Here is a 26,601-nt window from a genome sequence, read left to right on the forward strand (position 1 = left end):
ATTTCTTTGATTAGATCTAGTATAAATTGCTTTAGGAATCTGGGAGCTTCTGTGTTAGGGCATAAATATTAGTGATTGTTATATCTTCTTATTGAATTACCCTCTTTATCCTCTTTACCCCCATTACCTTATGTAATGACCTTCTTTGTATCTTTTTAACCATTGTTGATTTGAAGTCTATATATATATTTTTTTTTTTTGTTTGGTTTTTGAGACAGAGTCTCGCTTGTTGCCCAGGCTAGAGTGAGTGCCGTGGTGTCAGCCTAGCTCACAGCAACCTCAAACTCCTGGGCTCAAGCAATCCTACTGCCTCAGCCTCCCGAGTAGCTGGGACTACAGGCATGCGCCACCATGCCCGGCTAATTATATATATATATATTAGTTGGCCAATTAATTTCTTTCTATTTTTTTATAGTAGAGACAGGGTCTCGCTCAGGCTGGTTTTGAACTCCTGACCTTGAGCAATCCGCCTGCCTCGGCCTCCCAGAGTGCTAGGATTACAAGCGTGAGCCACCACGCCCGGCCTGAAGTCTATATTAACTGATATGACAATAGCTGTACCATTTGTGTGAGTCCTTGCATCTTAGATGTATTTCTTGGCCACTGTATGTCTTTTAAGTGGGGCATTAAGACCACTCATGTTCAATATTAATATTTATATGTGGGATACTGTTCTGTTCATCATATTGGTTGTCCTTTGTTGTTTTGTTTTCCCTCTTCTGCTATTGCCTTACAAGAGCTGTGAACTTTAAATTTGGGGTGTTTTTACCCTGGTGGGTATGTGTTGTGCTTTCCCATGTATAATGCTGTTCTTAGTATTTCCTGTAGGACAAGTCTAGTAATAACAAAATCTCTTAGTGTTTGCCTGTCTGGAAGTCTTTATTTCTCCATCATTTACAAAACTTAGTTTTGCAGAGTACAAAATTCTTAGCTGGCAATTGTTCTGTTTAAGAAGACTAAAATGGGGGCCCAATCCCTTCTAAATTTTAAAGTCTCCACAGAGAATATCAATATTAGCCTAAGGAGTTTTCCTTTGTAGATTAGTTATTGCTTTAGTCTTGCAGCTTGTAGAATTTTCTCCTTCATTTTGACTTTGGCCAAGTTGTTGACCATGTGTCTTAGAGAACTCCCCTATTTGCTTTGAATCTTCCCAGTGTTCAATGTGCATTTTTATCTGGATATCTGAATCTCTGATGATAACAGGGAAGTTTTTCATAATAATTCCCTCAAATAGATTTTCCATGCTTTTTGCTTTTTCTTCTTCTCTTTCATGGATATCTGTAATTCATGCATTAGTTCATATCATGTAGTAGCATATTTCTCTGAGTGAGCAATTGGTATTCTTTATTCTCTTTTCTGCATCTTTGACTGATTCTTTCTTCTGATTTTTGTTCTTCTTCTTTTTCTTGATTTAGCCTCCTTTTTTTTTTTTTTTTTTTTTTTGGAGAGACAGAGTCTCACTTTGTTGCTCAGGCTAGAGTGAGTGCCGTGGTGTCAGCCTAGCTCACAGCAACCTCAAACTCCTGGGCTCAAGCGATCCTTCTGCCTCAGCCTCCCGAGTAGCTGGGACTATAGGCATGTGCCACCATGCCCGGCTAATTTTTTTTTTTTTGTATATATATGTTAGTTGGCCAATTAATTTCTTTCTATTTATAGTAGAGATGGGGTCTCGCTCTTGCTCAGGTTGGTTTCGAACTCCTGAACTCAAACTATCCGCCCGCCTCGGCCTCCCAGAGAGCTAGGATTACAGGCGTGAGCCACCGCGCCCGGCCTGATTTAGCCTCTTGTTGAAGCTTTCTGCTATATGTTGAAATTTCCTAAATGTCCTTTCACTTCTTTAAGTTCTGCTACATCCTTTCTTATGTAATCTAGCTCTTTAGCAACTTTTTCATCTTTTTCATTGATGTCCTGAAGTTTTTTTTGTTTGTTTGTTTTGTTTTTTGTTTTGGCTTTTCTGTGTTGGTTTTCAACCTTCTCTTCAGTCCCATTCGTATTATTTTCCATCATATTCTGAATTCCATGTATGACATTTTGATCATGTCTTCTTTGTCAGGGCCCATTGCTGTAGATCAGTTGTGATCCCTTGAGGGTGTCAAACTGTTTGGTTTTTCATGTTGTCAGAGTTCTTTTGCTGGTTTCTTCTCATCTGAATAGTCTTCTCTTAACTCGGGGTGGATAGATTTGCTGCATACCTGAGTTCCTTTTCTGGACACTCTCCTACTTAGTGAAAAGAAGGAGTGGTCTGTAGATGGTACTTCTTTTACCTACTCCAGGTGGCTGACCTGGCAGGATAGGGGGAGAGGCACTGATAACCTATAATTTAGCAGTTCTACATTGTCCCATTCCCCTGTGATGTCACAGTCCAAGCCAGTGTAGTATGGTCTTTCTGAAGAGTAGTGGGTTGTTCCCTAAGCCTTTGTTGGAAGCTCAGGTGGGGTGCTGGGTGAGTCCCTCTCCACAGAGGCTGGTGTTGCAAGGGAGTGCTTTACCCAGGTATCCCTGTGCAGTGACAGTGGCAGCTGAATGAGATTATCTAGGTGGTGGTCATGGGTGTCAGAGCTATGAGTGTTTATTCCTACTGGATTGAGATGTGTTGGCAGCTCGATGCTAACAGGTTCCTTCTGGAGAGTTGAACCATGGGGGCATTTCCCTACAGGCTGTGGGTAGGACCTTTGAGGCTGGGGCCGTGGGCTCTGGTGGCAGTGTAGGAGCCTTAAGGGTGGACCCAGAGGGCCCACTGGCAACTGGGGAGACTTGGGGGCAGAGCCACAGGGCCAGGTGGATGCATGGGATTCATGGATTTGGGTCCATGGAGTCAGGCTGCCAGACAGCCCAGGCACTCTCCCTGCCAAGGTCCTGTGGAGGCAGTTGCCAAGGGACTTAGCAGGTGGCATCTGTGGCATCTATTCTGCTCAAATCCCCCTTTGGGGAAGGAGTGTTTGGCTCCAAGTCATGGGGGACATGAAAGTACCCACTCTCCCTGCTTTCTCCCCATCCCAGCTGGGGAAATGCAGAGATGGCTGCAGCAAAGCTGAGCCCTGTGTAGACCTGCATTTTTGAATTCGAGAGTTCAGAATGGTGTCAGTTACAGTGACCAGGGAATGGAAGTCACCAGGTCCCTGCTATGCATGCTGTCCAGTGCAATGTCACTGCACAGGCTCCAAGCAACTTCTAGATCAGTTGAGGGATCTGTGTGGTGGAGGAGAAAGCCTCACAGCTCAAACCACAGTGTCCATTGGTGGAGCGTGAAGCCCCAGGATTCTCTCCTCCTGTCCTTCCCCATGTGTACTATATATGCCTCCTCCAGTTTCCTTCAAATCTTCCTTCAAACATATCCAAACATGGATATGTTAAACTAAACTTGCATCCCCTTCCAGATTTACATTCCATTTTTTCATACTATAGAGTCTTTTTGATGTGCTGTTAAAGTTGGTTTGCTACTATTTTATTGAGAATTTTTTCATCTATGTTCATTGAGGCTAATAGACTGTAATTTTGTCTTCTTGTAGCGTCTTTATCTGTCTTTGGTATCAGGGTGATGGTGGCCTCATGAAATATGTTTGGAAATATTCCTTTTACTTTTTTTCTTTGGAAGAATTTTAGAGGAATTATTATTAATTCTTCTTTAAATGTCTGGAAGAGTTTAGTAATCAATCCATCTGGGCCTGGAATTTTCTTTTTGGAAAGTTCTGAGAACTCTTTCTTCATAGCTGAAGAATCTTGGTACTTATGTAAAGTTCTCAAGTAATTCTAACGTGGAAAGCAAAAACTAAACTGATGGACTAAATCAGAAAACCACCATATCAAGCCTCAAGGAACCTGATAACTCACTAGGACCACTTGAAAGCCCCAGACCTATAGTATAGCCACTATTTATTGAAATAATATTATTAATAGTTGAACACCTATAGGGTACTAGAAATTGAAAATATTAGGTTAAAAAATAATGGTCTACCCTTAGAGAGGTTATGCTTTAGTAAGGGATAGATACATTTTTGGGTACAGATGCCCAGATATTCTCCAATTGAAAAATTTATCAATAACGAGAAGAATTTTATCAAAAGGGACAGTAAGTAAGAGAAACAACAAAAATAAACTTCTAATCAAGTTCAAATATTTTATAAAAATAGAACTCATTGAGGGAAAATCAAGCTGTTACCAAAAACTTGGCACTTGTCCATGAGGCTGTATCAGAAGAACAAGTAGAGGTGGTATGGGGAGAAGGAAAGAGTTTTAGTACTTTGCTAGCAAAGGAGTAAAAATGGTAGACCTTCCCATCTCTAAATCCAAATTTCCTGAACATTTGCAGAAATACAGAGCTTTTAAAGGATGAGTTCTCAGCTTGAGGCAATTACTGTTCAACTACAATTGATGATTCTGATCATGCCATCTCCACTGAAGACAATCTCATGACCTCTGGCCAGGACCTCCCTTTACCAAGTTGGGCTGGGCCATCTCCTGTTGCACATATAGATAAACAAAAGACTTACCCTGCCCTTCCCAACCACTGGCCTGAGGCAGGGATGCAGGCTTTAGTCCTCAAAAAGGAGTGGAGTGTGTTTTAAGGAGACAGAAAATATTTTTGCTGTTTTTTCCCAGGCCATTCTCTTTGTTACATATTTCCCACTGTCAATATTTCCCTTCCATATCTATGGGAGGAGGCGTGACTACTCTGTTACAAAGGATGTTCATACTAGGACCTGCAAATGGGGAATGAATGACCATTTCAATCCATAAATCAAGGATTTAGCAATGCTGAACATCAAAAACAAACAAGCCAACAAACAAACTATGCTGAATTTTGTAGTGTCAAAATATTAAATAGAGATTAGAAAAATTGGAAAATCATAAATAATATTATAGTTATATTGAAAATGTGTAATTATTACTTTTTATATCAGATTGATGATTTTTGAGTAGTCATATTTTTGTCTGTTTCCTAAAAGGAAATATGATCCAACATCCTATTCCAGGAACGACACTGACATAATTTGTTTTATTTACCAATGTTTCTTTCAAATAATCATCTCTCTCTCAGCTGTAATTTGAAGTTTTTAAAAGTTAAAATCCATATAGAATGAGCACATGGAAACCAAGAAAAACAAGTGTAATTTTGTTGTTCCCAGGCCCTCCAGACTTCTAGGATTAACTTTTTAAATATCAAATAACTTAAGCTTTTATCCTACTTGGATAAATCCTGTGATCTCTGTAATATCCTAGGGTTTTCCAAAAAGAAGAGAGTAATAGGTAGGCATTTCATTTTTTCATAATTTTACGTTCTAAATTTTGTCTTCCTAACTTGAGTTTCAAAAACCACTCCAAATTCTTTATCAAGAAGTTGCTATTTCTTTTCTACAAAATTCCCCACAAACATAGCCACAGTGTTTCTGCCTTCATTCCTCAAATAATATTACTGTATGGCCATTGAATATTATAATTTTTACCAAAACTCATTGGACAGTGCACAATAAATACAGTGTTCCACAGAACAGGATACAAATTTGGATTAAATCCTCATCAAACATTCCTTACAGAGGGACCTCTTAATTATTGACTGTCTGTCTCTTTGGGTCCTGGGCTAATAATATGTTATTGGAGTCCTTTTTCTCACATGCCTTGATCTCTGAGATACATGTCCCTGATAATATTTCAAATTCACTTTTTTCAATTTGCTGAGAAAGTCACCTCCCTCTTGCAGCCAATGATCTCCCAACTATACTAGCTTAAAAGGCCTCCTCTTTCCCCAAAGAAAGAACTATCAAACTTCTTTTCTGTTTCCAAACAAACAAACTTAAAAGAAGCAATACCCTCCCCCTCAGAAATTCATGTATCAATCTGGAACAAAGCACAGTCAACTTCCAAATTAGAAATGTTTTCTCATATTCCATGTTTACTGAAATACAAATAATAAAGCAGAAGAAAAATATACTAGGAAGAGCAGTAGACTTGAATAAGAAGATGATGAGTTTAGTTTGTTTGTTAAGAAGTTGTGTGACTATGGCCATACCACCCTGAATGTGCCTGATCTTGTCTGATCCTAAGAATTTGTGTGACCAAGTAAATCATTACCATACAGAGCTTCACTTTCCCATGTATGTAACAAATAAATGTTGTCCTCCTGTTATGTGCTACTCTGAATGTAAAAAGAAGCATAATAAGTTTAATCAGAAAACTTTTAGCCAGATGATACCAACTCACAGTATTTACAGTTGCAAAGTAGTCTATACTTAATAGTCCTTACAAAACCTCCCATCTCTGGCATTTAAAGAAGACATATTCGTGCCCAGTGTTTGATAGTAAGATGAGAGTAGAAACAGATTAATGGATTAATGCCACCAATAGCAAGTGGCAGATAATAATTCCTACCCCTCTAATGACACAAGGATTCACAAAGTGTTACTTTGCTTGATTATATGCATACTATTTATTTTTTCCAAATAAAAAAGCAATAATGCTGCAAGTAACAATTTTAAAAAATCAAAAATATAAATTTCTTTCGTAATGTTGTCACTATACTGATAAAAGGTGAGAAGAAAGCAATTAAGCAAATAGTAAGGAAACGAAAAACACATACTACATAAACAGTGAAAATAAATTATTGAGAAAAAGCTCAAATTTTCTTCCCCATAGTAAAAAACAGGATAAGAAGGCTGTAACTAAAATACTGTATTAAACAGCAGAATCTCCCTGTCCTGTAACTACATGCACGGAGACATCTTATTTCTGATCAAAACTTTCTTCTACTAATGGTTTTTCTCAGGGCAAGATGGACATCTTTGTTCCTCAAGCTGTAGATCAAGGGGTTCATCAAAGGAACTGTATTGGTGTAAAAGACAGAAGAGATTTTTCCCTGATCCATGGATTCAGCTGATGATGGTTTGAGGTACATATATATACCTGATCCAAAGAATAGAGAAACAGCAATTATGTGGGAGCTGCAGGTGCTGAAAGCTTTGGACCTGCCCTCCTTGGTCCTGATACAGAGGATGCTAGAGAGAATAAAACCATAAGAGATAAAGATGGTGAGAGTAGACACAGAGAAGATGATGCCTGCTGCAATGAAAACCACCAGCTCATTAATGTAGGTGCTGGTGCAGGAGAGCTGGAGCACAGGGAGGATGTCGCACAAATAGTGGTTGATGGTGTTTGCATCACAGAAGGTCAGTCTCAGCATGCACGCAGTGTGGGCTATGGCACCAGAGAAGGCCATCAAGTATGAACCAAGCATAAGGTTGCAACACACTTTAGGGGACATGGCAATGTTATACAAAAGTGGATTACAGACGGCCACATAGCGGTCATAGGCCATTGATGTCAGCACATAAGTTTCAGAAATGGCAAAAAAGCAGAAAAAGAAAAGCTGTGTCATGCACCCCTGGTAGGAGATAATGTTCTTTTCTGATACAAAGTTCATCAGCATTTTGGGTGTAAACACAGAAGAATAACAGACGTCTATGAAGGACAAGTTAAAGAGGAAAAAGTACATGGGGGTGTGAAGGTGAGAATTCAGCCCAATTAGAGTTACCAAACCCAAATTTCCCAACACAGTGACCATATACATTGCTAGAAACAGAAAGAACAAAGGGAGTTGGAGACCTGGCTGGTCTGTTAATCCCGCCAGAATGAATTCAGTCACAAAGGAGCCATTTTCAGGAGCCATTCTTCTTTAAGGAATCTGTGGAGACAGGAAATAAGGGTTGCATTGGATTACAATCCAGCTTTTCCCACCATAGGTGCACTCAGAGTATGGGGTGTACACTGGGATTGTCTGAGACTAGCCCAACATAGACCCACAGAATCTGCCTCTACCACTGCGATGATACTGGTGGGCACTGACTTCCCCTCGTGAGAGACTTACTAAGCTAAATACAGCAAAAAGCACCACCAACTCAGCCCACAGCTTGTAGGGAGCAAGGCTCTGTCCCCCTAAGGTATGCTAAAAAATCACTGACATGAAGCAGATTAATTTGAGAAAAAGACAGGCAAATTTATTTAGTGTGTATAGAAGGGAATCTTCAGAATGAAGGTTCAATTCCTCAGTGAGGTACAGAGCTTTTGGAAGAATTGGGGCTTTGAAGCAGTAAGACAGCTTTTGCAAAGGAAAAAGGCAGAGGCTTGGCTAGCTAGCAAAGGTGGTCTTACGTGAATGAAAACTTACAGGTACCACCCCTCTGAGAGACTAGATGGTAAATGCTTTTCTCTTCTTAGACCTTAAAAGATGTCAGACTCCCAGTTACTCTTTCCTTGATTGGAAAAGGAAAGAGTTAGCTGTATTAAAGGAGATTCTCAAAAGATATAAATTCCTCCCCTCCAAAAAAAAAAAAAAGACAGCTTTGCAGAGTTACTTCTATCTGTGAGACCCATAGCAGCCATCTCAGAATATATCAAAGAAATATATTTTGTAGTAAAATATTTCTAATTTTGCTCAAGAGTGAAGGCTGGTGGTTCCATATACAAATGTGACTGCTTAGAAAGACCATGGGGTAAGAAGGAAGAAGGGTGGAAGGGCACAGAATCATCCTTCACTCATTTCCACACTCAGGTGAGCCCTTTCCTCACTGGTAAAATTAGAGGCAGAGGCCTGAGCACCCTGGTGCCGATCTCTAATGCAGATTAGACTTTGGTGGGTGGAAGCCAGGAACACAGTTGCCAATCCAAAAACAAGGGCTAGGGTCCAGGAGAAGTTAGGGTACTGTCTCATGTCATAGAATATAAGCCCTAAATCCAGAGCAGGGAGAGCTGAGTCCATGGAGAGGGAACTCACTGATTAGACACTGCAAACACCGGGTCCACCAATGTCGCTGTTTATTCTCTGCTCCGTTGTCAAACAGACACTTCCACTAGTTTCACCTGCGCCTCAGGAAAGCACAAAATAGGAAGGAGGAATATCTTAGATCCCTGGACTTCCATCTCAAAACAAAGAGGATACTGATAGGCACGGAATTCAGAAACTCACCCTTCTTGGTCCAGAAAACCTTAATGCTTCCTATTGTTGTTATTAACCACTGGGGTTCTGGAAGGGCAGTTTCAGCCTCTAAGTCTTAAGTTTCTTTAAGTCTGAGAAGATGCAGCCTGGACTCATATTTCATTGTGCCCTGGAATGCTTCTGAACTATAGATTATTACATCTTATTATAAATTGGATTCTTCTCAAGCAGCAGCAAAAAATACAGTCTTATTATCATTATCACTTTTGCTCCCTGGTAAGACATAAAAGAGATGATGTGAGTTTAATGACATGATGCACCTTCTTATAAACAGGGTAGAAGCCAGCTCAGTCACTTCCTCAGGGAACAGCATCTAGGTTTGAAGGGGAAATAACAGCTTTGTGTTTACACCTGGGCCAAGATTTCTCTGTTATTCCTTAGAGACTCAATTGTTCACTCAATTTTTTCCTTCTCCCTAGGCTTTGTACATCTCCTAAGGCAGAGCAAAAATAAACTCCTATCTCCTCCATCATCTTCACACCTGATGGGAAATCGATTATATTGATTTTTCTCTCTTTCTTTCTTCTCTTTTCTAAATAGGAATTGTCCACAGGGTCTGTCTCCTGGCTTGCTTATTTCTTTACCTGAGATTTTTCAAAGCATCCTAATGTATTCAGGCCATTACAACAAATATCATAGATTGGGTAGCTTATTAAAAACAGAAATTGATTTTTAATAGTTTTGGACACTGAAAGGCTGAGATCAAGGCACCAGCAGGTTTAGTGTCTGGCGAGGGCCTTCTTCCACACGGACAGCCTTCTTCTTACTCTAACCTCACACGGCAGAAGGGGAAAAGGCTCTCTCTGGCTTCTTTTATAAGAGCACTAATCCTAATCAAGAGGGCTCAGCCTCCATGACCTAATCACTTACCAAAATCCCCACCTCCTAATATCATTACTATGGGGGTGAGGTATTCAATATGTGAATTTTGGGGAGACATAAACAATCAGACAACAGCACTACGATTGCAGTAATTCACTTCAGTTGACATCTCTCCTGGGATATCTTTGAAAAACAATTTAATGTAGTAAGTCCTTCTTTAAGTATTTATATCTAAACACCCAAAAGAAATTTCTACATAAGCGTCCTGCTGGGTACTTAAATTTAACATTTCATTAATGATATAATAAATTAATTCTATTAGTAATTATGGCAATGCAGAGTTTGGGCTATGGAGTTATAGGAAATGCACGGGAATTCTATCCCCAGGTTTAGGCAGGTTACTTGACCTCCCTGTGCCTTAGCTTCACATTTATAAAATAAGTATGGTAAAAAAATTTCTGAAGAGTTTTAGCTAGAGAAAAATGTGATTTTCACAAATATTTCTTTAGTACATACTATGTACTATGAACTGTACTTATTATCTGGAGCCAAGTGTATAACAAAAAAGACAGAAGTGATATTTGTTTATATAGAACTTTAAAGGGGAACATAGAACTCAAAGGGAACAAAAATTTCTGATAGGTTTTATGTTGGAGAATGTACCGCAAGTGGTAAGAACATAAATATGACAGCTGATATTTATGGCCTACTTACCACTCTTCTAACCATTTTACTTACATAATTTCATTTAATCATCACAGCCACCCTATGAAAGGTGCTATTTTTTACCATACTTATTTTATAAATGTGAAGCTATACGGCTTTTATCTTTTTGAGGTAAGTCCTGTCTATGCCTATTTTTAAGTGTTCTTGTCATAAAAACGTGCTGAATTTTATCGAATGCTTTTTCTGCATCTTTTGAGAGGATTATATGATCTTTGCTTTTACTTATATTTATATTTTTAATTAGATTTGCATGTGTTGGACCAGCCCTGCATCTCTGGGATGAAGCTCACTTGGTCGTGATGGATTATTTATTTGATAAGCACCTAAATTTGGCTTGCTAGGATTTTATTGAGAATTTTTGAATCTATATTCATAAGAGATATTAGTCTGTTGTTTTCTCTTTCTGTTTAGTCCTTTTCTGGCTTTGGTATCAAGGTGATGTTGGCTTTTTAAAACATTTTGGAGAGGATTCCTTCCTTCTCAATGTTGTGGGATAATTTCTGCAGAATAGGCGCCACTTCTCCTTTGTAGGCTTGCTAACATTTGGGTGTGAAACCATCTGGTCTGGGACTTTATTATTTAGGAAGATTTTTATTGCTGTTTCAATTTTGGTACTTGATATTGATCTGTTCAGGAATTCTATTTCTTCCTGATTGAGCCCAGGGAAGCTGTGTGTCTCTCATAATTTGTCCATTTCCTCTGCATTTTAAAGTTTATGTGCATAAAGATTTTTACAGTATTCATAGATGATATTTTGTATTTCCATTGTATCAGTTATAATTTCTCCTTTTTCATTCTTGATTGAGTTTATTAGAGTCCTTTCTTTTCTGCTTCTGGTTAATCTTGCAAGTTGTGTGCCAATTTTATTTTTCTTTTTTTTTTTTTTTTGAGACAGAGTCTCACTTTGTTGCCCAGGCTAGAGTGAGTGCCGTGGTGTCAGCCTGGCTCACAGCAACCTCAATCTCCTGGGCTCAGCGAGCCTACTGCCTCAGCCTCCCGAGTAGCTGGGACTACAGGCATGCGCCACCATGCCCAGCTAATTTTTTGTATATATATTTTTAGTTGGTCAATTAATTTATTTCTATTTTTGGTAGAGACGGGGTCTCGCTCAGGCTGGTTTTGAACTCCTGACCTTGAGCAATCCGCCCGCCTCGGCCTCCCAAAGTGCTAGGATTACAGGCGTGAGCCACCATGCCCGGCTTATTTTTCTTTTGAAGGAATCAACTTTTTGTTTTATTAATCTTCTGTATCTTATTTTTATTATCAATTTTATTTAGTTCTGCTCTGATATTTGTTATGTCTTTCCTTATGCTGGCTTTGAGATTGGTTTGCTCATCATCTTTTCATTCTTTAGATGATTCATTAGATTGTTGATTTGTGATCTTTCTGTCTTTTGGATGTAGGCATTTATGGATATGAATTTTCCTTTCAAGACTGTTTTAGCTGTGTCCAAAAGATTTTGATAATTTGTATCCCCTTTATTATTTAGTTTAAAAAATGTGAAGATTACTTTGTGGACATTTTTCATATTTGAGTATTAGGCTGTTATTTGTGTTCTGAGGCACATTCATTAAATTCACTAAAAACATTGTTGAAGGTTCACTGATTTTTTACAAGTAGGAAAATTTTGTAAATTTAAAAAACCCTAATAGATTTTGAATCAAAACACCCAAGTCCCAGTCCTAGCTCTAGCATTTATGAGTAGTGATTTGGAACAAGCCAGGAAAATCTCTTGGCACCAGGCCATTGAACTGTGAAGTGGAAAGTAGGATTCCCTCCCCTGTTTGTCTCTCAGTTCTTCCTTGAAGAGCACAGAAACAAACTATTCCAGACTTATGGAAAATATCCTTTCATTCCCAACTTGGAACTAATACCTCTTGTAGTAACCTGGATGGAAATGGAGACCATTCTTCTAAGTCTAGTATCACAAGAATAAAAAAATGAACACCACATGTACTCAAAATTAAATTAGAACTAATTGATCAACACTTACATGGACATATAGAAATAACATTAATCAGAAATGAAGCAGGTGGGAGTGGGCAAGAGAAGATGGGTAAACTCACACCTAACGTGTACAATGCACCCTATCTGGGGGATGGGCACACATATAACTTTGACTCAAATGATACAAAAGCAATTATGTAGCCAAAATATTTATATCCCCATAATATTCTTAAATTAAAAATAAATTAACAGCCATCATCTTTTTGACTGTTTTCTCAAAGGGAAAATAATATAACATCCTGTTCAAACAAGTCATCATCAAGATTTAGTTTATTCACCAAACATTTCTTTCAAATTATCATTTATGTCTGAACTATAATGTGAGATATTAGTACCTTAAAATCCACATGGAAATAGCAAATGACAACCAACATAAACAGGAGTGATTTGGTTTTTCCCAAGGCCTCCAGCCCTCTAGGTTTATCCTGTCTTTAATACCAAATGGCTGAAGTCTCCATCCTGCTCAGGAAAACCCTGTGATCACTGTAATATTTGTAGGGTCTTAAAATGTATACAGTATCATAGGTAGAAGCTTTCATTTTTTGTCTTTTTACTTTCCTGACCTAATGACATGTCCTGGGCTCCTTTCTCTTCCATGCCCTTTTCTATGAATTACAAGCATCTGAAAATATTTCAAATGCTTTTTTTTCTTTTGCAGTTTTGTAAAAAAGTGATCGCCCTACTTGAGCCAATTATTAATATCTTGAACTATTCTAGCTTAACAGATCTCTTCTTTCACAAGGAAAATGATGATCAAACTACTATTTGGATTTAAAAAAAAGCAACATACAGCCTGAGAGAAGTTAATATGTAAACTAAAAACAAAGCATACTCAATTTCCCAAAAGTAATATTTTTGCATATACAATTTCATGCTAAGCTAATTAAAAATAATAAAATTAAATAAAAAGAAAGTATACCTGAAAGAGAGGTAGCCTTAAAATTAGGAGGCTATTAGAGTATTATAGGCTTTTTCATCAAGAAGCTGTGTGACTTCATGCAATAAATGTATTTTGGTGGTCTACTGTGAGTTATTTTTAGTATACAAAGGTAAATGTGAAATTTATGCCAAAAGAAGATTAATGCATAGTGTTTACAAAGACAAAATGGGTTATATATGATAGGCCTTGTAGAGCCTTGCATATGTGTGAAACATTGGCATTTGAAGAAGACAAGATGCTGTCCAGTTGGGGAATGGCAAGACAAGAGTAGAAACAGGTTGTCAAGTTCATGTGTGCACTGGCATATTGCAAGTCAAAAAAAAGAAACTCACAGCCATCAATAACCCATTGTTATCCTAGTTTTACTTCACTTGATTATTTGCAGAAGCATCCACCTTTTCCAGGAGGACAAAAAAAAGTCCATAATGACAATGGAAAAAACAGAGATTAAAATTTTCTTAACTTCATTACAAAATTGGAAAAATGATGGAGAAGGGGAAAATGTGCAAGTAATGGGGAAAAAGAAAACCTATATTAAAAAATAGTTGGAAATACATAGAGGAAATCAAAAAATAGGAAAAAATATTACTCCCTAAACTGTTATAATAAAATATAGAGACTCCCTGCCCTGTAACTACATGCACCGAGGCATGTTGCTTCTGATCAAAATTTTCTTCTACTCAAGGTTTTTCTCAATGCAAATTTAACATCTTTATTCCTCAAACTGTAAATTAATGGGTTCATCATGGGAACCACATTGGTGTATAAGACAGAATAGATTTTTCCCTCATTTATAAACCCAGCAGAAGATGGCCGGAGATACATAAATGCACCTGATCCAAAGAACAGAGAGACAGCAACTATGTGGGAACTGCAGGTGCTGAAGGCTTTGGATCTGCTCTCCTTGGAGCTGATTTGAAGGATGTTGGAAAGGATGCAACCATACGAAATAAAGATGGTGAGACTGGGCACAGTGATGTTGATGCCCCCCACAATGAAAACCACCATCTCATTAACATAGGTGCTGGTGCAGGAGAGGTGCAGCATTGGAAGGATGTCACAGAAATAGTGGTTGATGGTGTTTGCATCACAGAAGGTCAGTCTCAGCATGCACCCAGTGTGGGCCATTGCGCCAGACAAGGCCATTAGGTATGAACCAAGCATAAGGTTGCAACACACTTTAGGGGACATGGCAATGTTATACAAAAGTGGGTTACAAATGGCCACATAGCGATCATAGGCCATTGACATTAGCACATAGCATTCAGAAATGGCAAAAAAACAAAAAAAGAAAAGCTGGGTCATGCACCCCATGTAGGAGATAATGTTCTTCTCTGATATGAAGTTCATCAGCATTTTGGGAGCAAACACAGAAGAATAACAGAGGTCAATGAAGGACAAATTAAAGAGGAAAAAGTACATGGGGGTGTGAAGGTATGAGTTCAGCCCAATTAGAGTTACCAAGCCCAAATTTCCCAACACAGTGACCACATACATTGCTAGAAACAGAAGGAACAAAGGAAGTCGGAGACCTTGTTGGTCTGTTAATCCCACCAGAATGAATTCAGTCACAAAAGAGCCATTTTCAGGAGCCATTCTTCTCTAAAGGGATCTGTGTACATAGGAAAAAAACGGTTATATTAGAGGCAACCCAGCTCTCACCACAAAGCTGCTCCCATAAGAGTTGGGCATATGCTGGGGTTGTGTGAGACTAGCCCAACCTGGACCCACAGAATCTGCCGTTACCACCACCATGATGCTGAGTGGTACCAGCTGCCTCTTCTATCAGTCTGACTAAACTACATACAGCAAACAGTGCCACCAACTTAGCCTACAGCATGAAAACTGAGGTTATCAGTTGCAAAAATGACTGCTGGAAATAAGAGGGCATAAGAGGGAAGAAGGGTCAACCAGGAGAGAATCATCCCTCTCTCATGTCATTATTTCTTCATTCACTTCATCCCTTTCCACACCAGCAAAATTGGAGCCAGAGAGAGGCCTTAGTGACATTGTGCTGTTCTTTAATGCAGATTAAACTCTGTTTGGTGGGAGCTAAAATATTGTTTCTAATCCACAAATATGGGACCAGAGTCCAGGAGAGGTTAAGTTACTGACCCAAGTGATACAATGAAAGCCCTATATCTATATCGGAGAGTGTTCTGTCCGTGGAGAGGGAACTCACTGATTAGACACTGCAACCACTGGGTCCACTAATGTCTGGATGTTCTTTGCTGCTCCTTGAAGAGATCCTTCCGGCACCTTCATTTGAGTCTGAAAACTGAATAATACAGAAAAGAAAGTGGGCTATCTTAGATTCCTGGACCTGCATCTCAAAACAAGGAGAACAGTATTATGCATGGAATTCCATAACTCACCCTTCTTGGATCAGAAATATTTGGTGCTTCCTTATTCTTGTTATTTATAACCATGGTCCTGGAAGAGAAATTTCAGGTTCTCTGGCTTTGGTTGCTTGATACTAAGAAGGTACAGTCCACCTATAAACTGCAATATGCCCTGCAAATTGCTATGAACTACAGATCATAATTTCTGACTATGACTTATGTCCTCTTACACAACAGATAAAAACAAAGTCATTATTATTGTCACATTTGCCACCAGATAAGACATAGAATATTTAAGTTTGCTGATATAATGCACCTGGTTATAAACAGGATAGAAGCTTCTATGTCTCCTCCCAAGAGAACAACTTATAGGTCTAAAAGCGAAATAAGGGTAGTGTATTTACACCCTGGACTATGATCTGCAGTTCCTTAGGGACTGGTAACTTTACTCAAGTCTTCCCTTCTCCCTTGGGCTTGTATATCCCCCAAGATAAAACCAAAAAAAAGCTACCATTTCCCCATCATCTTTATATCTTATGGGAAATATATTGGTTTGAATCTTTCTCTCTCTCCAACTTCCTAAGTGGAAATTTTCCACAGGTCTACCTCTATACTTTCTGCATTTTTATTTCAAATTTTGCAAGAATTGTAGTAACTTATCTCAGTTGTTGTTTCTCATGGGATATCACAGTTTTTTATTTTTAATTCCTTTCTTCCTTCTAACCTTATTACTTCTAAACACCTACCTGATGATCCTGCTGAGAGTTTAGCAGGATCCTGTTTAGATCCTGTAGCCGCTAACTTAAATGTTACTTAAACTCTCTGTGATTCAGGTTCATGATTGCTAAAAGAGGGAGAGTAATAACAGCATCTCTTTTCTTTGGTTGTTCTAAAAATAAAATAGGATACAATGACTCAAATGGTTAGAACATTGTGTAGCACATGATAAATAGTAAATGTCAGCTGTCATTGTTTATATTCCCAAAAACTTGCTAGATCCTCCATGTTGGCACTCATAAGATATTATTTCCTTTTTATTCCTCTTTTCCCCTATAAAAGATAAGTTCTGTAAGGACAAAAATCACTTTTTCTTTGCTGACTGCTTTGCTTGTAGTGCTAAGTACAAGCAGGCTACGTAATAGGAACTCCTTAAATGTTTATGGAAATTATGTTCTCTGGCTGAAAACCTTCAGAAGCTTTTCCATATTTCTCACATGCTAAGACTAGAGTCTACAAACACAATGGCCTCCATCACTTTCCCTACACTACTGCCCAAGTTCAGGCAGTCTTTAGGTTTTGACTGAACTGTTCTACTGAGATGTAGGGGCTCCTAACCCTCATGCTAACATTTTCCCACATGCTCCCTCTTATGAAACCATCAGCACTGCTACTAGAATAAGCTCTGAAAGTGCAGCTCTGTCTCTCCCTAGTTTGGGAACTTCCAGTGGTTCCCCATTACCCACTCACATGACCCACATCCTGGCAATCTTGGTAATAATGTGCACAGATGTAATGGACAATTGAGGCCATGTAGTAAATATAGGAATCTCAAAACTATGATTCAGCCAAATTTAAAACTGAAGAAGAAATTGAGTTTTCTTTAAGAAATGTTACATTGATGAGAAGCTATGAAAAAAATATTCTGATTATTTAAGTATTTTGAGCACTTGTTCATTTAAAAAACCATTTAAATTAGAAGAATGTAAAAATAAATCTGGAGATGGAGTACCCCAGGTAGTATCAACAACTAAACGCTCTAATCAAGGACCAGGCTTTTCCATTTCCCTGTCCTCAGTCTGTTGGCCTCAGTCCTCAGGCTTATCACCTCGTGGTCACAAAATAGCTGCTGTAGCTCTAAAAAATCACATGTAAACACAACTATGTCCAAAGAAGAAAGCCAGATAAAAAGGGAAGAGAACTCCCCTCTTGTAACTCCCTATATATTATGAAATAAATCTTCTGGAGCCAATAGACGACTCCCCTTGATTTCTCTTCAGTTATGGGTTATGTAATATGGCCAACATAACTCCAAGGAAAGCTAGAAAAATGAAACTCCCATTTTCAGCCTATATCATGAAAGAAAATTTTTAGCATTAAGGAAAAAGGGAGAAGGAGTATCTATTGGGGAGGGCACCAACCCTATCCTCACAAACTAAAAGATTGTGAAAAATATTTGTAATAGGAAATTGTGTTCTTTTGATTTAGCTAAAATGTATAACTGTTATTTTTAGGTGATTACTCTTATTTTTAAAGTAAAAAAGTATTATTTTTAAAGGAAATACTTGTTAGTTATTTACTCTTTTTAAATTGATCTTTAAATCAATTCACATGACTTGGGTTAATCAACCCAAGATATGAGAACTGGGTTGATTATATGAGTTCTCCTTCCTTTTCTTAATATTTATAAAATACTTACATATATAAATGTGTATATATAAACATATATAGAGATAATAAAGCTCACATAAAAATATATGCACAAAAATATATAAATATAAATTTACACACACTCATATATGTATTGAGGTGAGGATGAAAGGTGCTCTATTCTTATATAAAGAGGGTTCCTTTACCAGTCAAAAAGCCAAAAATGTGTGTTCCATTATTTGTCAAAAAGATTCTCTGAATGTCTTCAAACTACTTAAAATAAATAGTGCCTCTAAACACAAAATAATGACTTCTAATACTATAATTGTGGGGTCTTTTTGGATATGGTGTCTCTCTAGCGAGAGAGATGAAATAGATCATTTAGGCACTGAACTTTCAATGCATTGACATTAAGATTATTTCCTTTGACATGTTAGTTTGATTTTCAGTTTGAAGCTACCTCTTTGCTATCTATTTCTTGATTGGGTTCTTAGATACTGATCTGGTCTTAGGGTTGTCAATTCATCTCTTATCAACAGTTTTAGGTTAAAGCTGAGTGGGTGGAAAAGGGTAAAGTTAAGAAATGACCTAGAGATGGAAACTTAGTTTATTGGAATAAGCAGACATAGCTAAACATAGTGTTGTCTAAATAAAGACACAAATTCACAACTCATGCTTTTTGTCTTCATTATATCACTTCTAGAAACATTGCTAATGCTCATTTAAATCAATAACATATTCTAATTTTAAGGTGTGAATTCCTTTTTTAAATCTGATGAATCTCGACCAATATCCCTTATGAATATAGATGCAAAAATTCTCAATAAAATCCTAGCAAACCGAATTCAGCTGCTCATATCAAAAAAATAATCCATCATAACCAAGTGGGCTTCTTCCCAGAGATGCAAGGATTGCTCAACAACATATGAAAATCTATAATTGTAATTCACCACATAAATAGAAGCAAAAACAAAGACCTTATGATCCTCTCAATAGACACAGAAACAGCATTTGACAAAATTCGGCCCCATTTTGTGATAAGAACACTTAACAAAATAGGCATAGATGGGACTTACCTCAAAATGATAAAAAGCCATGTAGGACAAACCCACAGTCAACATCATACTGAATAGGGAAAAATTCAAAGAATTCCCACTTATAACTGGAAACTGGCAAGGTTGCCCTCTATCACCACTTCTAGTGTTAGAAGTCCTAGCCAAAAAAATAAGACAAGAGAAGGAAATCAAGGATATGCAAATGGGGGCAGAAGATTTCAAACTATTGCTCTTTGATGATGATATGATCTTATATCTAGAAAACTCCAAAGAATCTTCCAAAAGACTACTGGAACTGATAAATAAATTCAGCAAAGTCTCAGGTTACAAAATCAATGTAGACAAATCAGTAGCATGCATATATGTCATCAACAGGTGAACTGGGAACCAAATCAAAGACTCAATAACCTTCACAATAACAACAAAGAAAGTAAAATACCTAGAAATATATTTAACTAAGGAGGTGAAAGAACTCTATAGGGATAACTATGAAACACTGAGGAAGGAAATAGCAGAGGATGTAAACAGATGGAAAACCACATCATGCTCATGGATCAGCAGAATCAACATTGTTAAAATGTCTATACTATCCAAAGTGATCTACATATTCAATTCAATCCCTATTAAAATACCAGCATCATTTTTCACAGATCTAGAGAAAATAATTCTATGCTTTGAAGTGAACCAAAGATGACTCCATATAACCAAAGCAACCTTAAGCAAAAAGAACAAATTGGGAGGCATCCATTCACCTGACTTTAAGCTATACTGTAAGACTATACTAACCAAAATGACATTGTATTGGCACAAGAACAGAGATATAAACCAATGTAATAGAACAGAGAACCCAGATATAAAACCATATTCCTATTTCCACTTGATCATTGACAAAGAAGAAAAAAACATACAATGAGGAAAAGAATCCCTATTTAATAAATGGTGCTGGGGAAATTGGAGGCTCACATGTAGAAGACTGAAACAGGATCCACACCTCTTACCTCTCACAAAAACCAACTCATGATGAATGACAGACTTAAACACAAGGTAGGAAATTATAAGAATTCTAGAAGAAAATGTTGAAAAAATTCTTATAGACATTGGCCTAGGCAAAGAACTAATGAAGAAGACCCCAAAAGCAATCATAATTACAAACAAAAATAAATAAATGGTACCTGATCAAATTAAAAAGCTTCTGCAAAGCCAAAGAAACTATCAGTAGAGTAAATAGACAATCTACAGAATGGGAGAAAATGTTTTCATGCTATCCATCTGACAAAGGGCTGATAACTAGAATCTATATAGAAATCAGGCAAATCAGCAAGAAAAAAAGTCAAACAATCCCATTAACAAGTGGGCAAAGGACATGAACAGAAACTTTTAAAAAGAAGATAGACTGATGGCCAACAAACATAATACCTCTTGTATTATCCTGGATGGAACTGGAGACCATTATTCTAAGTGAAGTATCACAAAAATGGGCAGACATCACACATACTCACCATTAATTGGGAACTAATCACTTAACTTATGTGCAGATATGGAAGTAATATTAATTGGGGATCTGGCAGGTGGGAAGGGGGAGGAGGTGTAAATTCACATCTAACAGATGCAGTACGTGCTGTCTGAAGCATAGGCATGCTTGTAGCTTTGACTCAAGCTGTGCAAAGGCATATGTGACCAAACCATTTGCACCCACATAATATTCTGAAATCTTAAAAAAGTCTGATGAATCCCAGTGCTTATTTAAAGCTCCTCAAATAATACTAATATATAAATAAAAAATAATCTGAATAGACTAAATCAGAAAGCTTCAATTAACCTAACAGATCAGATCCCAGTAACTCACTAGGACCACTTGGCAGACACAGATCCGCATCTCAGCTACTCTTTATTAAAAAAAAATTAGTTAAGTACCTATAAAGTAAAAATACTGAAGACATATTAATAAAGTAACACTCTATCTTTAGGGATTTTATACACCAGTAAGAGCCAGGGATATTTTTGTGGTAGAGATATACCTAGGAAATTCTATTGGAAGCTGAGGCTTTCAATCAAAGCCCATTCATTGAGGCTCATGTGAATTAAATGTAAAGCTATCTAAAACATTTAGATTATAACAGATTAATTTTATTTTAGACACCAGTGCTTTATTTGAAATGTAAGTATATCAATGGGCTACATAAACATGCATGTATATATGTTTATGTACATGTAACTTGCAGTCAAGTAAGTCAGGCCCTGAAGGCTTGCCCAGCAACTCTCCACACGAGTCAGGACAATATCCAGTTGGCTCCATAAATATCAAAGTGGACCTCTCTCCAGGGAAAGCTAAGGCAAGATTTTTATGTTCTAAGACTCACTGACAGTAGTGTGTCACCTGCCTGACCAGGCATGAAACAATCAGTTTAGTGAAACACCACCCACCAAACTCAGTGACGATGAGACTCAAACTCTACTGACTTAAAAATGTTCAAAATGATAAAGTCTTACTTTATTCCATTTTCTTCTAGATTATCTTGAAAAAAGATGCCATTGAAATATGTTTTTCTTATTTGTTCAATTTTCACATACAGTTTAAGTGTGTTCTCTGTGCAAAGGCTCAGTCATTTTAAGAGAAAAAAAATCTTCTTCTATCTGCACTTTATTCAGATTAGCAAATGCATGTGAATTGCATTTATAATACACTGTGATGCATGCTACAGGAGAAGAAAACATCAGTGGTATGGAAGCCAAAGTAGGAAATTTTTGCCCAGTCTTAGGTCATCAGAACATGCATCCAGGAAGATAGAACCAGTAAGTAATAGGACAGGGAAAAGCAGGAAGTAGTGGATCCAGAAAGGGGAAAATATATTAACCAAGATTAAAATTACATCAACTACAAGAGAAATGTTCTGAGCTTTGGAAGATGATATGTAACTCTACTGTTTAATCCACAGCAGTTTATCTGACACATGGGATTTTGTCACACATTACAATGTCTATAATAAGCTACAGCTCCACATTGAGTTTCAATAAGCATGAACTATCAATTCCTTGATGCAAATTCCATGAATGGATCTTTTCTTAGAGAATAAAGAGGGGTTTAGAAACTTAGGCATTAATTAAAAGGTTTGATTTTTAAATTTAATGAGCTGTTATCAGAAGGTTTTTGCCTGAATAATGCAGGAGGAAATTCAGAAAAATTAAAAAAAAATTCATTGTCTCTTTGCCTCTGCTAACACTACTGGTTTGAGAATTTCAATCTGAGAATACAACTAAGAGTTTGGTAAAAGTAATACAAATCTTTTCACATTTCTGAATCCTAGAGTGAGTGGTGAGCAAACTCTTATCCTTGGACCTCGTTTTACATAATTGTTTCTTTCTAGTTCTGATCTTTTATGTTTCTTTTATCTTTGCCATTCCTGGTAATAATTCTGAAATATTCATTCTCACTGCTTTTATAAATCAAATCAAATCCAACCTGAATCCATGGCAAGTTTCCAATGTGTGACCTATTCATACAAAGTTAAAACTCATGATGATTGCATTATAGCATGTAATGCATTATTTACATGTAAACACCGTGGAAAACTACTTACTATCAAGTTTCCTTTACTGAGTATAGCTGACTCCCATGTTCAGATTCAGACCTATCCAGGTCTCCAAGAAAAATGTTTATCAAGGCAGGTGACATATAAATTACTCTAATTCAATATCTGGGACTGAACATAAAGTCAGACAGTGCAGAATCATGTCTGAACTTGAAATGTGATATATGGTTCTGATTCAATCATTATGATTTACAACAATTCTAGCTAGTGAAGCACAGTTCTTTCTACATCCCCAAATACTTTCATATTTCTAAATTCCCTAATTCATTTCATTTCAGAGCTATCAAAAATAGTGCCTAAAGAAATTCATTAAGAAAAGACTTTATCGAGAATGTGGAAAGGGCTGAGAAAACAAAATTATGTAATTTGAAATGTGAGCTACACTCTCTCTTACATACCATTAATGTAAGTGTAATAATTAATACATAACATACTATAAATCTACACAAGGGAAATGACATTGACTTTCCTTCTCCCATAGACACTGGTGGAAAATTCTTATCAAGTATGATAAAAATAATTTTTTGTGTCCTGAAGTGCTATATATTACTCCGTGGGTGTTACCCAATCTATGCTGGTCCTATTCTGTGTGGGTCATTCTATACTACAAAAGTTGTTCTCATAAACATGAGAATCTTAGCATTTGGTTATGGTTTAATTTAATATTCAGCTGAATTAGAGACCTAATCAAAGTTTTGTAACCTTAATGTATTGTCAAATTTATCATAAATATATGCATACAGTGTATAAAATGTACATTTCAATATAATTACCATGAAGATCTATAAGTAGAACATTCCCAGCACCCCAGAGCATTCCATGGGCTCCTTCTTGATTGTAGCTCCATCTGTTCTTCCATTCTCCATCCTGATTCACTTCAATCACTTCCATACTTTCTTTATACCTTCATCATCGAAGTGGATCTTCATTGTCATCTTCATTCAGCTCAGAGAAGGACATAAGGAATGTGGGGAGAACACGATGTGGCCCTGGAATGGTGTCCATCATATCTGGAGCTTTCGCATGCCACAGTACACTTCAGGAAAGATTGGCAAATGTGTGTTCTGGAAGAAGAGTGAACAGCAGCAATCTCTGCCACACTGGGTTAATCAAATTGTGCATAAAAAATGTCAATGATGTGAGACTAAATAAGATATTGACTATAAGAATGTATGGCTGACCTTGGGATTTAGTAAGCATCACTAACAAGAATGATTATGTCAGGGCACCCTTATGTGTTTCCATTTGCTGTATAGGCCACAATAAAATGATGGTGTATTCACACCTTCTAAATTAGGCAATGGAGCTATGAAACATGAAATGTGAAAGATACTTTCTGGAGATTTTTCTTATTTGAATATTTTGCTTTTATTTGTGCTTTAAAACATTTTTACTCACTATTTCACTGATTTTTAAAAGTAGATAAATTAGTAAAATAATAAATTTTTTAAAGCCCTAATAGATTTGAAATCAACACAGCCAAGTCCCAGTCTCAACTCTTCCATTATAAGTTTTGATTTGGAGCAAGCCAAGAATATCTCTGGGCACCAGGCCCATCATCTACGAAATGGGAACTTGGATTCCCTCCTCCATTTACCCCCCAGTTCTTCCCTGGGGAGCACAGAGACTGACAGGTAGAATAGTGCAGAGAAAACTGTGCACAGGCTCCTCCTAAGAGCAACTGTGAATATGGAGCCTATAACCTCAGAATGTAATACTTTATGACAATGAGAGGCATTTTAATGTTTAAAGGTATTTATTTGGTACAACCAAGTCCTGAAGATAAACCACTTATTTGACCTGGTGCACAAATTAATTAATAGCAAAATGTCCTAATGGTTGAAGGAAAAAACAACTGGGACAGACTTATACAAAAATTCCATGCCAGTATCAATGTAGACATGATGTTAACACAACCAATTTTCAGAGCAATTTTGAGCAATCAGTATAAGACTGATACAAAAAAATCTATCCACGTGTAGGAAATGACTCTACCATACACAATGCACAATGCAACATACATACATTATGAAACTTGCCTTTATAATTCTCTATTACCATACTTTATTTATATTACTGACATATAGCACATTGCTAAAAGCTGCCATGCACTAAGCAGGTACAAAATGTTTGGTGCGTATATTTGTGTATATGTGTGTGTTTATTTAGATAAATAATAAATGATTGAAGCAATAATATTTCATCTTATTGGGTTCATCAAGAACTTCCTGATGAGCCCTGCCTCTTGGATGGGTGCACTTGTAGCTCTGACTTGGGTCCTACAAAAGCAATATATATAACCTAAAGGCTTGTAACCCTGTAATATTCTGAAATAACAAAAAAGAAAAAGAAAAAAACTAAAGAGCAACAGAAACTATGCAGATTAAAAAAATAATAGAATTTAATTTAAATAATTTTAGTTATAAATATTATAAATGTTGTTTTATTTAAAAAGTTAAACCAATTATTTTTGCTGGGTCAATACAAGAAACTCAACCTCTAAAATAAGCCTGTTGACTTCAAAGAACTGAGTCAATCTATTTGCTGATTTGTTTTCCAAAAAGGATTGGTGGTGACTCCAATACATTAGTAGTACTGAGACCACAGGTATGTGCTATGCCTGCAGTTCACATTTTACTTTTTTGTTAAGTAATAAGAGTTTATAGACATGTGTGTTATACACCATATACTATGTCTTTATGAAAGCACGTGAACTTCTAAAATTTGCGCTTTAGAGCAAAATTCAAACAAAAAAATTTTAAGCTTTCTGTTTAACCAGGCACTATAATGAATGTAGGCAAAAGGAGGGTAGAGGAAAAGACTAGGCATTCAGATTCTGCTTAAGTAATAAAAGTTTTAAACAAAATTAAAATAGTGAGATAAATATAATAAATATAAATGCTTGACTCTGTTCTAATAGCAATAAATTTAATTATATTGAAATAAATAACTGGCAGCATCAACTTCTAAGGCTATTCTTATAAACCAATGTTTTAGACCTTTCAAACATTGTGCTATCTTTGTATAAATATAAAAATTACAGCAATAATTACCCATTTCCTCTGGCTATAATATATCTTTTGGAGGGCATCTTGCCCTGAATTCATCAAAAGTAGCAATGGGCAATTGACAGTTTAATTTTGTGTAACACATAAAATAAAATTTTGTGGACCAATTTTGTATTGCTTTTATTATGAATAACTCTTTTTTGTTTCCAAATGATAGCATAATACCTAATAAACTTGTTACAGTACGTGTACTACTGTGGAAATCCTGACATGCCTCACTAGGAGGGCTTAATTCACACTCCTCAGCCTCACCATCCCAGGAAATGGTCACTACTGCACAAAGATCTGCATGAAACATTTTTTGTAGCCCACCCTGTTTACCCCACCTTGAAATCAAACTTATGCAGAGGGATGTGCATTTTTCTAGTTGCACGTAAAAGCCTTGAAGATCATCTCTCTGTCCCAGGCATCTTGGCTGAAGGCATCATTCCCAAATGACCCCTACTTTCAGACCCATTTTGAAAAAAACTCTCTAGAAGTTCACTTCGTTTTCTCATAATTCTCCTTTCTTTTTCTTCCATTTCATCATGGAATGAAAAATAGCTTCAAAAACCAGGCTGGGTATAATTAGTTGTGTGGCCTTGATCAAGTCACATACCATTTCCTCATCTGAAGAACAGGGTAAGGGGGTAAGGAGACTTTTCTTTAATAGATTTTGTAAAAAAAAAAAAAAAAAAAAAAAAAAAAAAGAAGTGGCA

General features: G+C 36.9%; 2 protein-coding genes across 2 annotated transcripts; both read right to left on the reverse strand.

The window, feature by feature from the left end:
* Positions 1-6,727: 6,727 nt before the first annotated feature.
* LOC105864576 (olfactory receptor 8B8-like) lies at positions 6,728-7,669 on the reverse strand. The gene has a single exon (XM_012752555.2). The coding sequence runs from the start codon at positions 7,658-7,660 to the stop codon at positions 6,728-6,730; it is 933 nt and encodes a 310-aa protein (XP_012608009.1). The 5' UTR covers positions 7,661-7,669.
* Positions 7,670-14,144: 6,475 nt separating this feature from the next.
* On the reverse strand, positions 14,145-15,077 carry LOC105864574 (olfactory receptor 8B8-like). Its single transcript, XM_012752554.2, has one exon. The coding sequence runs from the start codon at positions 15,075-15,077 to the stop codon at positions 14,145-14,147; it is 933 nt and encodes a 310-aa protein (XP_012608008.1).
* Positions 15,078-26,601: the final 11,524 nt, after the last annotated feature.

The sequence above is a fragment of the Microcebus murinus genome, chromosome 4 (genome assembly GCF_040939455.1).
Source record: "Microcebus murinus isolate Inina chromosome 4, M.murinus_Inina_mat1.0, whole genome shotgun sequence".
Classification (NCBI taxonomy): Eukaryota; Metazoa; Chordata; class Mammalia; order Primates; family Cheirogaleidae; genus Microcebus; species Microcebus murinus.

Bases quoted from the DNA above. Each gene is read 5' to 3' on its own strand.
- LOC105864574 (XM_012752554.2), bottom strand. From the start codon at position 15,077: ATGGCTCCTGAAAATGGCTCTTTTGTGACTGAATTCATTCTGGTGGGA.
- LOC105864576 (XM_012752555.2), bottom strand. From the start codon at position 7,660: ATGGCTCCTGAAAATGGCTCCTTTGTGACTGAATTCATTCTGGCGGGA.